General features: G+C 37.6%; 1 protein-coding gene across 2 annotated transcripts in view; it reads right to left on the bottom strand.

The window, feature by feature from the left end:
• Nucleotides 1-14773: 14773 nt before the first annotated feature.
• The window catches only part of GYPC (glycophorin C (Gerbich blood group)), a 31805-nt gene continuing 29720 nt past the window's right edge, over nucleotides 14774-16858 (bottom strand). For both annotated transcript variants that reach the window (XM_061370132.1, XM_061370133.1), the window contains exon 3: nucleotides 14774-16731. In XM_061370132.1, coding sequence (XP_061226116.1) covers nucleotides 16535-16731 — 197 coding nt within the window. In that variant the 3' untranslated portion in view covers nucleotides 14774-16534. The remainder of the gene's footprint in view (nucleotides 16732-16858) is intronic.

Below are 16858 nucleotides of genomic sequence, written 5' to 3'. Positions count from 1 at the left end.
GCTTTGCTGCTGAGAGCCTTGGCTTCTTTTGAGTATTAGCACAGGCACAGCCACAGCAAAACAAGAACTTGTAATGCTCTGTTCCAGTGTATTTCAATGGTTAATCACACTCACTAAAAAATGTTGAAGACTAATTTGCTCAATTTCACTTTCCATAAATTGTTGTTATGCTGTTCTCTGCAAGACTAAAGGACTATTTTATATATGTTATTTTCTCCCCAGGAAGTTTACTAATGCACTAATCACGGCTGTCTGAAGACTTCTTTGAGATAAGATCAAATTTGCTCCTCATAAATATTTTTCTTCATCCCTTGAGCTATGTTTGTGTCTCCTCCCTACACACCCTGTAGTTTTTCAACATCCTCTTTAAAATGTCAACACCAGAACTGGACATGCCATTCCAGCATGCAGGAAACATGCCAGCATCAGGTGAGCAGTGCCAGACAGGGAACAGAAAATCACTGCACTGCTTGCCTGCTCGTGCATCCAAGGAATGAGTTTGTTCACCCGTTATATCACCCTTGCAAAGTATGTTGTGCTGTTTCTTTGTTATGAAGTACAAAAATGACTCAGTAGTTACACAGGGCTCAGTTCCTCACTTTTTACCTTTAGATCTGTAATATTGCATCTTAATTAACTAAGTTTTGCTTGGATGGACCAAACTTTCAAAGCAAAATCTTTAACTGTCTGTATTGACCTTTATTCATCATGTCACCCTTTCTGATGAGGAACAATTCTGTGTCACTGCAGCTCACATATAGGATACCCCGTGGGAAGGTAGACTAGGAGCTCTACACCTCAGGCTTCTAATTTCCTGGCTACAATGCAGAGCTGTTTCATGTTTCACAAAAAGACAAGAGAAATCCTATTTAGGCTCAGTAAAGAATAGCATTACGATTGTGAAATGAAACTGGAGAGTGACATGTAGGTGAAACATTCTGATAATATTCCCATGCCGTCAGCTAGTGTGAAATGTGTCACCTCCATGACTAGGATTCATCCCATCTGCAGCCTGCTTTGTGTTAGCAGAGATTCTTGTCACTAATTTGTATTCCATAAACAAGTTCACCCAAAATAAGACAAACTTTGGGCTCAAGTCTGTTAGGTAGCTATTAGGACTTTGCCTTGCAAATTATCCTAGATCAGTTGAATGAGTTCTGGCACAACAGTTCATTATCTGGGGAAAAGAACAGCTTCTCATCACATGGAAGCCAAATATCCATTTTTTTAATATCAAAGCTACACGAAGACTGTCCTTAAAACCCTCTAGTGGTCTACAGTAACATGAAGATTAAAATGCTGTCTATTGCATAGGAGTCATGGACTGCAGTGTTTTGTCAAGGTACTTCTTGTGTGAAGCCACTGCCAGAAAGGTAAAGTCTTGCTGACTGCATTATGCAGGGAATTGGTGTCAAGCTTTAAGAGTCATTTAACAGAAGATGAGAACATAAGAAAAACAACTAAAGAATATAACTTTCTAGCTAATTTACTCTAGGCTTTTTGAAAGTGCTGCTGTAATTTCCCCTATATGGGACAGTCACATTACTGTAGTTGTCTTAAGTAGTCACTCAGAAGGTGGACAGAGCTTCCAACTGACATGAGGACCATTGAGGAAGTAAATGGAAATAAGTGTTGGTCATCTGTTCTTATGCAAAAGTTATGAGGGCTCTGCTGAGAAACCATCAAGGAGAGGTTCAGAACAAAGGAAAAGAAGTACTGCTTTATTCAATGTTCTGTTGAGCTTCATAGCTTCTTGCTTCAGCATGTCTGAGGCTCAAAAAGAATCATGAGAATTCAGATTACTTTATAAGTTAATGGAAGAAAATGCCTTGCAATCTGAGAAGACAATAATTTTTCTCTGATATAAGAAATCTCTAAATCATAAATGTTTGGAATATATTTTAGAGAAATTGCACCATAAGCTTTCTTTATTCTTGCATTCTTCCCTTATGTATCTGCAATTGTTAAAGACTCAGAGGTGAAGTACCAGGTAACATGGACCCTTGCTCTGCCCCAACAAAGCCCTTTTATGTTATGCTAGCCTTCTTACAGAGCTATACACATTCCCTACAATACTGGAGTCTGCCTCTAACTGCTTCTGCAGTTTACTAGGATACCAGTACAAGGGAGGTGAGAGGGATTTGTTGGTCTGAATCACTTAGAAAGAAAATAAGCTAAAAGAAGCTCACTACACAGGCAACTAGACTTGGTATTCACTGTTGGGAAGCAACTGCTCCAGTAGCAGGGGTGCAGTCAAGAGGCTGATAGCAAGGTAACAACAGGAGAGCAGGGGGAAGGGTTGCTGCCCAGCAGTGTACGTAAATATTCTTACAACAGATCAGAGTGTAAGCCGTGCCAGGTGTAGCTCATGATCAATGGGAATGCTGCAATGCTGAGATTTGGCTGAGTAGCCCACGCCACACTGGCTGATGTATGCAGGGGGAGAGGAGGGTGGAAGAAATTGCATCCACTCTAAGTATCATGCTCTGCCAGAAAATCAGCCTTACACAGAATAGCCATATAGAATTATATGGAAATAAGGACCTGCTCTTTTAATTCAGAATACATTGTTCTCCAAGAAGAGCTCTTTTTATGTGCTCTTCACTAAACATCATTGTATTTTCACACTATGTTTTTTTCTCCTTAAAACTTTTCTCCATACTGCACATTTGACTACAACGGTATTCTGAAATGCAAACATCAACCCATTCCACTTTGCACTCCTCTAGCCAAATCAGAGGATTGACTGAAAATCTTTCTCATGAAGTTTTTTCCCCAGCAGTGGCTATTTACTAAATAAGAGAGAATTAGCTTCATAGTGGAAGACAGCACAGAAAGTTAACAACACTTAGTTGTTGTGTTAGATTGCAAACCCGAGGTGACCGGTAGGATACATGATTCTTGGATAATAGCAGTATTTTTGGGAATTAAATCCAGCTGTGCAGAGATTGAGTCAGTGTCAAGAAGCAAGGTGTGCTGGGAGTTCTAAGTCATTGAGAAAAAGCTTCTGAACATTGAAGCCTAAAATAGTCTTGAGAGAATGTGAGTTTAGCCTGAAATCAGTTTGAGGCATTTAATGGAGAAGTGCTATTGTCAGTCTTAGTAGCAGTGCATAAATAAAATCTTTCTCAATAACCTTACTAGGCAACAAATATAGGCTTTCTGAGACACCTCAAATACATAGGTCTACCTCTCAAAGGTTCAATTAGCTGTTAGGTCTAAAGGTTCCAACTGCATATCTCTTTCTTGCTACTGATAGGAAGGGTGCTTCTGAAGATAAGGGTCAACTCTGGCCTAAAAACTCTAATCAAGCCAGAAGTCTTCCGGCAGATCCTGTTCTCAGTTATCTCTGTGGAAATTGAGTAGCAAATTCAGTAGCTTTACTAAAATGATAACATAAGAGCAGAATAGTAGACAGTGTATTCTCTGTGTAACGTCATCTTCTAAATAACCTTCCTTGTACTGTTACTAAATCACAATGCTCCTTTCCAAAGAGTATCTGAAATCACTTCCCTGTAGAACCAAAGTAGCAGAGAAATTTAAATTGTTCTTCTCTTTTCTATTTTAGTCCTGCACTTGAAAACAAAAAACCCAACCCTAAATATTCAAAAATAAATGAAACTAGTTTTGTGAACATTAAACCTTCACATGCAGTTCACGGACTGAAAGGGTGGGAGAAGAAAGTTGCCCTTCCTCTTATTTTGTGTTTTAAGTTTACTTTGCAAAATGCTTGGGTTATGAATAATGGTAGAACAAATTCTATTTTCTCTTCCTAATCTTCTTGTCTGTGACTAACTCCAAATTTTACCCTCCTTACCCGCTTCTGATAATTTCTGGCTGCCATCCTAACAGGATTATCCATTCTAAATGTTAACAAATCCAGCAGTCAATTCACAAATCTCTGGGAATTCTGAGTCAGTGAACTGTCCTGTTTGTGTTCCTTTAACACTAGCAGGCAATATTATTTTTTTTAATATCTATATTTTAAAAATCAATGGCTTTCCAGGAATTTTGATCAAAAGTAATTACACCTATGAGATACATATTCTTTTCTCATCTGTTTCAATCTCTTGCCATTACCTTAAGCTGTAGCTATCTGCAGAAAATGTGAGCCAAACTCTGCCTTGTTAAGAGAGTCTCTCCAGCCTACACCCAATGCAAGACTTTTGTGCAAGAGGTGCAAATCAGTTCAAAGGTATTTTTTTTTTGATCTCTAAGATGTGATATGCTTGCGATGTAGAACTTCCAAACTTTTCCCCTTGATCTGAATATTCATGTGGGGTAACTAACTTTGGACAGGCCCATAATAGTAAAATATTATCAGCAAGTCTTTCTTTTCAAATGAGCTGAAAAACTTGTTTAAAGCACCTTTCATATTTGAAAGCATTTTCTCCTTCATAAACCCTGAAGTGCTACAGCAAAGCTGGAGTGTCTGCATACCGAAGCCTGCCTGTCACTTCCAGAAAACTCAGATTTCATATGTCAAGGGCTTGTGTGAAAATTGCTTTGAGTGTTAATTGCCCAAATGATTCAGCTTTATAAGAGCCCCTCTTATGTACTCAAGTATGTCTCATAGCATGTTGAGTGCCAAGTTTCAATAGAGCCAGCTGTGCTGTGCTCCCAGATGTTTAAAGATAATTCTTGCCCATCATTTCATTCCCCCCCTCAAAATCCTGAGAAATTTGTTTAATGAAGTCACTAATGCACAAGAGCGTATTTCTTCTTTTTTACTTAAAAAAAAAAAAAAATAGTCTCCCCAGAATGCATGCAAGTTTGCTTTGGCTTTTAGTTACAGTAGCACATTGTCAGATCAACTGTGATGAGGAGATAAAAGAAAAACATCAGTTATGCAAAATTAAAACATGACAATTTAATTTAGAAAGGATCAGATCACTCTGCTTTCAAATATGCTGGTTTTTTGTTGTGTTTGAGATCATTTTAATTATCCAATATGCCTATTACGACATGAATTGCTGTTGGAAAGCTAACAAAACAAACCCCAAACCAAAACAAACCAACAACTCAATAAATCTTGGATTAAAGCCTTTTCATAAATATTCTTCATCCAGGTCTCAGTTTTCAACATGTTCATTGGTCCTTGACCAATTTACATAGTTTAGGTTTTTTAAGTCAAAGTAGCTACACTGAAGTCAAGGGGTCTGTGTTAATTTACCTCAGCTGCCTGTAGGCTGAGCTGAAACTCTGAATCCAAAGAACAAGAAACAGCTTTTTACAGGGAGAGCCTGCCTGTGCTCTGCCTGTCAGTGTGCAGGTGCAGAGAATTTCAAGGAGAGATTTTATGTGCTATATGGTGATAAAATATATGTGAGATCCAGGGCTTGATTTTCAGAGTGAGTGACAACCATCAATTCCTACTCTTATCTGACTCAGCTGCCAAAAGAGAATTCTCTCAGACTATGTTGTAACTGAGTCTGAACAACCACAGATAGGGCTGGGTTAATTCAGCCTGTCTTTGCGCCAGGATGCTCTTGAATCAGAAGTATATGGTTGTATTCACACAGCACAGGTGTTAGGCAATATCTGTTCACTTTCCATGGTTTCCAAGTTACCATGGTAGAGCTCATATGCCTTCACAGGTCCATGTGTTTGTGTGTTTACCCACCAACACAGCATTTTGAGCCCACTGGTTGCTTTGCTTTTACAGCATCTGATATAGCTGTGAGTCATGGACTCTGCCCAGCATACGTAGCCTCTTTTAACTTTTGTTAAAGTTATTGCAAAGTCCATTTTTGCTGGTTCTGTCAGAATTGATCAGACCTTCTGGAAAGCATTTTGTCTGTAGCTGATAGCCCTCACAAGCTGGTGGCAGATGTTCATGTGGAGGTTACTGATACTGCACACAGATCTGAGAGATGTGAGACAGTGGAGCTCTTTGTTGTAACAGTGGGTATAAGCAGCTGCTCTGCAATAGAGCCACAGCCACCAAGAGCTGTGCAAGTCTGGAGTGGCCAAATTGATTTTAGACACTTCTCTTTATGAAGCTAAGTGAGGCTTTTGCTTGCTTTTCTATCAAAAGATCCATCCAAAATTAGGACATATGCACCTGGGGATACAAATCATTCCCTGATACTGTTCCCACTGGTGTTAATGGGTACAGTGGTACAAAGCTTAACATTCTTTATATGGGCTTATCAAAAGACCTTAAGAAATATGATTTATATTGCTATTCTGTTCTGTTAGCTGGAATATGAAATTCTGTGGTTTGCAAGGTTGTTTCAGCAAGATGTCATGCAGCCAGCAGGTTATGCTGTCCAGAGTAAACATGTGAGATGTATTGCTGTTTCACTCTCCATCAGCAAGAACCTAGAAAACACAGGCAGAAATATACAGCATACACTGGCTGTCTCTCAAGGTATGGATATCTTTTTATTTCCATTTTTTTACATTCAGGTGTTCCCTGTAGGTAAAAATGCTATTTGGATTAGACTTAGTTTAGAAGCCACAGCAGTCACTGACAAGACAATGAATGGACATCCTAGCACATGCTAGAATGTTCTACATCCTAGCAGCTGGAGAAGAAGGCTATGTATTTTTGAAAGATTATTTTACTCCTATCAGGAATTTCACCAGCTAAGCTATACTGCTGAAAAAAGAAAAGAAAACCCTAGCCAACAAAAAAAAGAAATAAACCAACCCACAAAACCCAAACAAATGAACAATCCCCTTCCTCCTTCCAAAAAAACCCAACCAATCCCCCAAGCCCACAAAACCCCTACTTTATCTACTTTATTAAAGTCCCAGGGCAAATGAAGGCACACTCAGAGGCCTTGCTGGTAGGACTAAAGGAGTCCCTCACTCATGTTTTCCCAGTTCGTTGTAGACTCTGCTGCTTTTTTGGCTGAGAAATGCCAACTTGTCTCCAACTTACCCTGAGTAACTCGCCTCAGAGACTTCTTGGCCTAGCTGTTTGCTTTTATCCTTGATTTCTTTACAGACTTCCCTCATTCCAGTGTCCTTAACTGAAAGGACTGAGAAATCACAACTACCACAGTTTGCTTGAAAGTCAGTCTTATGGCCCCAAGTGTTTACCAGATGATACCTTCAGAAAGTATTTCACCTTGGCAAGTGGCCTTCCGGTCCTGAGCTCTGCAGTACTGACAATGCATATCAACTGCTTTTGAATAATAGTGAATTTTTCATATGGGAAATACTTTTTATAGGAGTTATAGCTCCTTGTTACTCAAGAAACCACTGAAAAATAACCCTACACTTAACTATTTCATCCAATTAACTATTCGTTGCAAATAGATATTTCAAATACTCATTCTTTATAAGTCTCAGGCAATGCATTGTTTTTATTCTAATGAGCTTTGCTAAGCAAATAAACTGAATTGGGCAAATGTAATTGCTCTTTTGGGGAAGTCTTTTTTCTGCTCCTTAACTCATAGACTTGTGGTGCCACTCTATTGTCTATAAGATATTGTACAGCTCCTAAAACCTTTTTTTCTAGTGGCAATGGGACAGAGTATTCATGCCAACTTGTTGCTGGGGCAGAGAGAACTAAAATTTGTGTTTTATTGAAAGGGGATACTTGCTGAGCATATATGATGATCTAGTGCACAAAGTGCACTTGTATTTTTTCTAAACTATCCCACTGCATGCTTATACCCATACACCTCTTTTGTATTAGATGTTCCTGACCAACTAGGGATGTGAGAGGGGCACCAGTCTCTCAGCTGAAAGCTTTTAGTTGCTTTGCCAAATCTGAAGAAGCTTCTGCTTTTAACTGTTAACAGTCACAATTTCAGTTCTCTTTATGACCACTGGTTTTTAAAGTACCAGCCTGTATAGACAGGAAAAGTCTTCACTTTTGTGGAAGACAATAAAGCACCAGACTTGTTACTGTTAGGAATAACTGAGCTTTGCCTCAGATATAGGAGATTTTTTTGTTTACTTACAGAATCCAAAGAGTTTTCTATTTTAGTTTAGAACCAATTTAAGTTAGGAAAGCCAAAGTCAGCTTTGACTATGCCAACTAAAATGAAGTGGATATCTCATATACTGCCTGCTACTACCCTGACCCAGCTGCATCCTTCTGCAACCTTGTACTGATAGATGATGCTGTAATTTTCTCAGGCTTTCTGAAAGAATATTGGCTGAGAGTTAAGACTGAAGAAATAGTCTGAAACTTGCACTCACAGCAAGAACATGAAGAAGACAATGTTGGAAAATGTTGTAAGATTTGATGATGTAAGATAAATAAAACCCAAGGATATGTTCTTGCAGATAGCCTAGATCATGACTACAGAGATAAGTGTTAAATATACAATTTTAAGAAACTGTACAGCATTTTCTCAGGGGGTAAATTTTCCATAGTAGTACTAATAAACCAGATCCAGAGCCCTTGGAAGATATGAACTGCTGCCTGGACTCAGAAAGAGGCAGGGAATGATTATATATATTTTACATCTGTGCCTTAACCCAGTGAACATAAAGAGAGGGGGCAAGACCTGGGAAGGTCCTGCAAGAGAAAAATGTTTATTAGATAGTATGATACAAGCACATTCCATGAATATTACTGCAGGAGCAAGATGAAAAAAAGTGTTACTTTGTTCAATGTTAACGAATTTTACTGTACAGTGCAGGACTGCTGGGAAAAAATAGTTTTAGTAAATAATGACTTCTTATTCATCTGTTTGATTAAAGATGCTTTTTCCTCAGACTGGTTATTTATTTGTTCTCTATTGCAGAGAGGAGACAATTATAAGGAGTTAAGAGGTGAATTTTTTAATTCAAAAACAATTCAACTTTGGCCAAGAAATTGGCTTATAGAAAAGGTATTTTTTGGTCCATATGAGAACAACATTCAAATAGTGCTTTCTTTTAAATCTTCAGTGTCCTCCTGCTTTGCATAAGAAGGCTGACATTCTTTGGGAACATGACCTTCATTAACTTCCTTATTAAAATTCCTTACTGAATGGTGTTTGACAAAAATCTTTTATCAAGTTCTAAGGATTTTTGTAAGAAAAAAACCTGAACAGAACCAAACCAACAACAATCCCCTGTCTCCTGTGAAGACCTGGATCTTTGAAAATGTCAGCCAGAATCAAGTAAGAAACTTCACAACTCTACAGCAAGAAATGACAAAAACTGGATTGAAGAGCTGGGGCAAAAGTGAAAAAACTGGGACAAGCTTGCAAAGTCCATGTAATTTATACCTCTGTGTGGGACAGTGAGTAAGCTGACTTGGAAGGTCAGGTAAGGTTTAAAGTAATCTGATCCTGAACTATTTGCTCTTCTCCTTTGGCCTGTAATTAATTTTTCATTGCAGTTAGTGAAGCTGCAGAGGTGAGAGTTCTGGTTAAACTTAAACACAGCTGCCAGGTATATTTTGTGGGGGAAGAAAGGGAGAGAGGTATTGAATGTGATCAGTAAGAAAAATAATTCTTTGGGGGCTGGGCACAAGTCTATATAACTAATTCTTGTGGCTTAACTTTTGGCAAGTGTTCAGCACTTTGCTGTTCAGAGGAATCATCTTGTTCTTGATTCTGCACTGTGCTTTTCATTTTTCATTCTACTCCTGGTGTCAGAAGTGTCATTCATGTCATGCAAGAAGAAAGACTGAGAGTGTCCTGAGATCCCTTCACGGAACAACAGTCTTTATCCTTTACCAGAAAACTGGGAGATGTAATAATCTCTCTGATTCTTCAACTTCTGTTCTGGTAGGTAAGTTGTGCTGCTGCTGAACAGAAGGGAATGGAAATATTTCAGCTCTGCAGAATTTCTGAGCAAGAAGCTGTATTTCTGAGTAACATTACAGGAATATTAGAAAAAGTATGGAGAGCCCCGAGGGTCACACATGCATTTATGAAACGAAAATGTATGAATGAAGAGCAAAGCAGAAATTGACAGTAAAGAACATCAGAAAGTGTAATTTAATCGAAATACAATACAAAATCTTATTTGAATTAAATATTACTTACAGCAGGCTTTATTAAAATATTATTGATCAATCCATTAGGTGCTGGAATGAATAAAGATGATTGTTCCCAGCAACTAAGAATGTGGTGTTGAGTTGCAATATATTAGCATATCCATATGTCACATTGAGAAGGGCTTCCAAGTGAATCTGCTAGCAATCCCTCAGGGAGATTAAATACTTTCTTTCCAAGGTACCGGAAAATGAGTGCCCCCTCAGGTCTTCCTGGTCATTAACCAAACATCAGAAATATGGAAACCTCTCTACATGTTGCCATAGCAAGACTGGCAAAAGGTTTAGATTTTATATCTTTTTTTTTTTTTTTTTTTTTTAAGCTGAAATAAAAATGTTAATCAAAATCTTTGCTGAGAAGCAGGTTCATTGCTGCAAGGTCTGGACCCTTTTCTTTCTTAGTGCAGTCAAAAGGCTTTAGATATTGAGGCAGTACTGAGGCTTCAGGTTCAACACATGATAGAAGAGGTGTGGAGTAGATTATATGTATGTGTAAAGTGTTTCTATGCGATGGTGCTTTTGCTGAAAACTCTTACTTTTACATACTTTCTTTTATTTGGGACTTTTTCCTTTACTCAGCTCTTTGTTCCTGCTATAAGCCTTTCAGTTACTGGTCATCAGTAAAGGATTAATTTGGTCCCAACATGTTTCATTATCTCACAGCAAAAGTGGAATTACATGTCATGCAGTGGTGCTGGTAACAGTAAGTCATCACAGATTTCAGCTGCTGAAGCACCTCCAATAACAATGAATCACATTGTCGAACGTTGCATGAAGTCAAGATCAAATTTATGAATGCACTGGCTAATAATGGAGGATCCACTGCAAAGTCTTATCTCTCTGCTTGTCTTCCCAACAAGAACATTGCTAATGAACCATTACTGCTGACCTGCAAATAGTCCTATGCATCAGTTCTATGACACATGAAAGGCTCTTTGGAAGAGGTGTTCTTACCAACAACTTCTCCGCTGGATATTAAACTTAGATTATTCACTGTTCTTCTGGTACCCTACAGGTTTTCACCATTTTGAGACGTCATTTTGACCCAATAGCATACAACTTAAAGACCTACTTTTTTCTTTTTTTTTTCTTCCTCTCTCTCACTGACAGCAACAATTTTGCAAAAAAGGGACAAGATTGTTAATGGTTGGACTCAATGATCTTAAAAGTCTTTTCCAACTTACATGGTTTATGATTCTATTACAACACATATTATACTAGGCATCTCTTCTGAATATTAAGTAAAAAAGAAATTGTATGGAAAGCATTAAGAACAAAACAGAAGTATTCACATTTGGTAGCAGTTGGGTGGAAAGCAGACCATCCATCAATAAATACTCATTAGATGTTTATAAACCTGTCTAGAATTTTTAAGAACACCTTGTCTTAGATAATACCTGTGTATTAGATAGTATATAGATACTGTGTACAGATAATACCTGTGATACGTTTGTACAGGTCCACTCTGGCATCCACAGAGTGGTGTTCCTTCAGAGAGAATTATTGTTTGATTTCTTATTTGAAGCATGACTCCTTCTCTTGGTTTTTTTAATGCAAAAAAGCACCAGTATATCTTTTAGGGTTTGCATGCTCTATTAAGAAAATATTAACTGCTCTCTTAACTGACAATTCTGAAAGTTCATGGTATTTTAAAAGAGAACAAAAATATGAGAACAGTCTTCTAAATGCTGAAAATGAAAACTTTAATTATAAAGGGGGGGGTCTTCATATTTTAGCTTTTTTTCAATACAAAATATAGTAGATTTACACCATCAGTATATTAATAGCTTTGGTAAATACAAACATTGTAGTGAGTTTTAACATACAATCAGCAGTAAGCTTTGAACATTCTGTATTCTCTATTTTTTTGTCATAGCAATGCTGCAATTCAAATAGACTTTAATACAACATATCAGATACTTTCTATCATACATAAGTTTGAAACAAAAGAAAAATGGTGTGAAGGTAAGAGGTTATGCTGAAAGATCAGCACTTATAAAGATTTCTACTTTATTAATATAGTGCGCTTCTTTCTGAAGTGGGTGGGAATACATTTTTTTTCAGGAAGGATATATATAGTCAGTAGGATTCTTGTCCTGCTGAATCAATTTTATTCCAACCACACAAGGAACAGTTGTGTAGAATAAAGATTCCTTATTTCCACTCACTGACAATATTACCATCTTGAACTAGAGAAGGACCTCTACTACTACAAATATTTAATTTATTTGTAAGATGGTTGGAATATTTTTTTATGTCATTAGCTTCCATTTTTAACTACCTGAGTTTCCAGACATCAGATGTGTGTTTATTGCTTGCTCAAGGGCTCCTTAGTTTTGTTTTATATTAACTGCCGCTGTGAAGCTTTTGCATTTTCTAAACATATAAAGCTTTTGTATGTGAAAACCAGAGAGATTTTAGAAAATGCAGTAAACAGCTCTTAATACATTTATCGTGGGTACTCTTCTGGTCTGTATTTACCAGCATTTTTTGATTGGGCTCACACATGCAAGGAATTCAAGCACCTTATATAATTCAAAGAAATTTGTTGTCAGCAGTTACCTTCAGCAAATATGCTTTGATTTCTCCAAACAGCAATATCTATTTTATTTGATGAAAAACTGCTTTCATCTCTATGGGCATCTAATTACCTTCTCCTACTCTGTATCTCTATCTTTTTAGTGATTTAAATCTTGTCTTAGTGTTTCCTGTATCCTGTGAGGAATCCTTGCAGGCTGTAGCTAGTGGTGCTATCCTACTTATCCTGCAACTATAAATGTTTCAGCACCTTATCTAGTTTCCTTGCTGAAAAGGAACAATCCTTTATATTTTCCTGTCCTGGTATTCCCCCAGTGATCCCTAGATTTTATTTCAGAGAAAAATCTATGTTGATGTTCTGAGGGATCTTATGGTACTATTTTTAATAGCCCCTCAAAGCAATTTGGTCTTGCTGTTGTAAAACAGAAAATAAAATATATATAGTTACCTTGACTAGTAGATGAATAAATCCTCCTTAGGACTGAGTTAATGTGCAATAGCACATTGGACCTCAGGAAAACCTGGAATGATAGAGGCCAAGCACCAGAAAAAAATGTGTACTAGATCCAGTAATGTGTGGCCAGATACACGTTTGGGACTGACTGCTTTTGGGCAGAATTACTCCGCTGAACAGTAAAGCTGCTACAGGACTGAGACTGTCAAGCACTCATTTTTGTGCAGAGGAAGACTGTGCAGGTATGCCCCAAAAATTAAAAGAAATTGAGTTCCAAATGTTAAGGCAACAGAGCAACTTTATTAATAAAAATAGATAGATAAATACATAGGTAAATGGCCAATCCTTTGCCATAGCAAAGGCAATAGGGATCCAGATGGGAACCTGGGGGACTGCAAGCAAAAATGGCAGTCATGGTTGAGGAAATGGAGCACCAGCAAGTGGCAGGCCAACAGGCCATTGCAGTGGAGGGACCTTGGATAAAAGTATGGGGTGGGGGGAAACAAATTGTTTCCTTAATTCTCTTTTTCAGGAAGCAAATTGTAAAACTTATTTAATCATCAGTGATGAAAAGTTATGGCTGCCAACTGAGATGTCTTGGCATTGTACATAACGTTTGTTTTAGCACAGCCTGTTGCTTGCAGAAGGATTAGTCCTGAAAGTTATAGGAAGTTTGTACTTCACTTTTTTTACAATTAAAATTAAATGATTCAAGACAATAGAGTTACTGTATGAGTAAAAAATAGCAGGATGAGGCCATTAGAGTTTGCCAGTCATCAGATGTCATGAGCTTTCTCCATTGCGAAACAAAATTTGTCCTGAAAAAACCCAAATAAACAGAAAATCTCCACGCACCATCTCCTCTCTCTGCTCAGTGTTCTTGAGTTATTTCTAAATATTCAAACCCCTGGAACTCAAAAGGACACTTTAAAAAGGAAAAAACAACCCAAATCTAATTGAAACTATAGCTCTTGCCAGAGTCACTGCTCTACAGACATTCAAAGTGGCTCCTTACCAATACGGAAACTGTTGCTATATGCTTGGACTGTTTGTCAGCCTAGATGAATAGGGAAAATGGGATAAAGAGATTTAATTAAGCTATTAAGAGGGGATATAGTCAAAGACCACTAGTTGCATTCAGTTCGGATTTAGGGGAAGCGATGACACAAAGATTGGTGTTGACTGAACTAGTAAGGTTGGCTGAGCTTGACTGAACTCACATTGTACCACCAGAAAATCTGGCCTCTATAGTTACAATGTGGACAGCTAGTTTGTCTGAGCTCGCCTCACAATTAAAAAACTCCCACACACCCCAAAAGAGACACTAAATCTGGTTCTCCTTTGTTTCAGGCATGACACAGTTGTCTAATTATAATCAGCAAGCTCAAGTTGCAAAAATCAGAATTTTATGACTGGAGAGAGAGGCAGGAATTCCTCTGAAGTCAATTTTCTTTAACAACCAAAATATCATTACATGGTTATGAGTGTATGAAAGGGGACAAAAGGCTGATAGTACTCTATAGGTCCTGCTGTCACTGGAGGAAAGTTTTTTGGTGTTCCCATGACTTCTGTGGGAGATGCAGCAGAAAGTAATTCACCCCATTCACCTTCTTTCAGAGAAAATACTTGCATTTTTATTGAACTGGTGGTTCAGGGTTTTCAGTTTTAAAAACTCAGTCTTACAGCTAAGATTATTGAATTTCTCTAATGCTTGTGCTAGAAAGATAAAACCAGATTCCTTTTTCAAAAATAGTAAAAAGAGTAAAGTATTAATGTATCTTAGAAGGAAACAGGTACATAACAGCAAAATATTTGAGCTCTGCAAATGCTGGGTTTTGTGCATTTTATACTGCAAGAGTCACAGAATATAATGTGGTTGTACAATGCATTCAGTAGATTTGTACAAAAGCATTTAGTAGATTTGGCACAATATTGGTATTCTTTGGTAAAAATGCAAATGCAGGGATTTAAGATTCTAAGAATAATTCAGATTACATATCCTTTGGGTACTGAGAAAAGACTGAAATTGCTATTGAAAGACAAAAATATCCCATTTCGTCACTTGGGTTCTCAAGAGTCTTTTCTTGTTCATATCTTTCTTTTCTTACAGCGTTCGTGTGGCCAGTGTCCATAGTAAATATTGGAGTCCAGAAGCTTTCCCAGCTTTGGTGAAGAGAATCGAGTACAAGTGATCAGCAACAATGTCTCAAGCACAGCTGTAGATGACTTTATATATACCCATATAGAAAGCAAAATATGGGAAAAAGCATACTGAGTTGAGCAGAGCTCATCAATGTCTTATCTAATATCTTGTATTTCTCTGCCTCTATTTTCAGCAGTTCAGGGAACCATCACAGCTGGGGATGAGCAGGTGCAGAGAACAATTATCCTACTTCTGGAGCTAACTGTGGTCTTCAATTAGGAAGCCAACTTAATGGGGTAAAGGAACTCATCACTGTTGACTCTTAGATGAGGAATATAATCTTTTCATGTGATAGACTAATTATTTATTTATAATAAAGCATCGATGATCAGTGTAATTGACTTATCTAGCAGAATGTAAAGCATATACAGAAGCCATACAGAGGGAGACATCAATACCAGCCAGTGGGGTGCAGATGAACAAGCTTCTTTGTAGTTATGGTTGCATTTGTGACAGATGCATCAGTATCTGCACCAGAACTGAATTCCTCTCTCTGCAAAAATCCAAAATCCTGCTGGTGGGCATTCAAGAGAATTTTCCAATGCAAAATAAATAAATAAATACTCAGGCAAAAATATCTTACATGAAAATATCTAGCTGAGCTTCATCATCTCAAACGGCCTGCTCAAACCAGGCTGTTTTACATTTTAATATCTACCTATTTATGCACACATGCAGGGACCTTACCAACTAATTGGAATCATATTTGTAAGTCTACTGAATATTACATACTACATTGCAAATTCCAACCTTTTGCAGTTCTCAAGCTGCAAGAAATAAATCCTTCATTATTACCTTTCCCGTTTTCCAACAGTTTTATTTCCTTGAAGTGTCTTTGATTTTTACACATGTAAAATTAAAAAAACCAACAAAAAACCAATCTAAATCCTCAGACAAACAAAACAGATTCCCCTGTGCCAATAAAATTGAACATTTAAGGGGAAGAGTAAGATATTTAGTCTACAAAGCTGTTTTTGTTCCAGCTACATCAGCTTTATCTAGTTTAATGTTTGTTCTGTGACCATTTGAAATTCAATTTCAGGTAGTATCATATCAGCATAGGATGCATCATTAACTTGCAAGGCTTGACATTTGCTATCTTTATCTGGTTTTGGTGTATCATTCATACTGAGATATTGTTTCTTCTATTTGATATTGATTTCAACTGTGACAAGCTGTGCTGCTAATAAAATCAACAGGCAAGTATCTGGCTTTTAGTTCTTCACTGGTAGAGGAAAAGAAACAACCCAGTGACAACAAAAAGTAGAGATACTTTTCAACTAGGATGCTTGCCTGTATCCTCATATTATCCATTTCTTAGCACTTCTGTTGATTTAGCATTTCTGACTGATTCACTTGTGGAAGTCTTCATGGAAATCCTTGCCTCTCAGATGAAGTATTCCTTTTTGCTTTCATCCACTGCTTCCTGAAGAGTGGGGTCATTTTTTAAAGCAGCATCTGCACTTTCAGCAAACTCAGTTCCTTTTGCCTCATTGGTGTGGTAGGTGCCCTTATGTCTATACATGTACCGGACCATCACTACCAGCAGGCAGATGAGGACAAATACTACCGCAGCAATCACACCTAGAAGAGGAAGACCAGTTAATTGTATTCCCAGTAATAAAATACAAGCAGCATCTCACAGCCAGACAGCACAACTTGAATTACTTGATCAGGAAAAGCCTACGTATCATAAACATCTGCATGTTGC

This window comes from Neopsephotus bourkii, unplaced genomic scaffold, assembly GCF_033783945.1.
Source record: "Neopsephotus bourkii isolate Nb327-2 ecotype Australia unplaced genomic scaffold, CSIRO-AGI_Nbou_v1 NB_1526, whole genome shotgun sequence".
Lineage (NCBI taxonomy): Eukaryota > Metazoa > Chordata > Aves > Psittaciformes > Psittacidae > Neopsephotus > Neopsephotus bourkii.
Note: the sequence above shows the minus strand (reverse complement) of the source record. Positions and strands in the feature narration are given on the sequence as shown.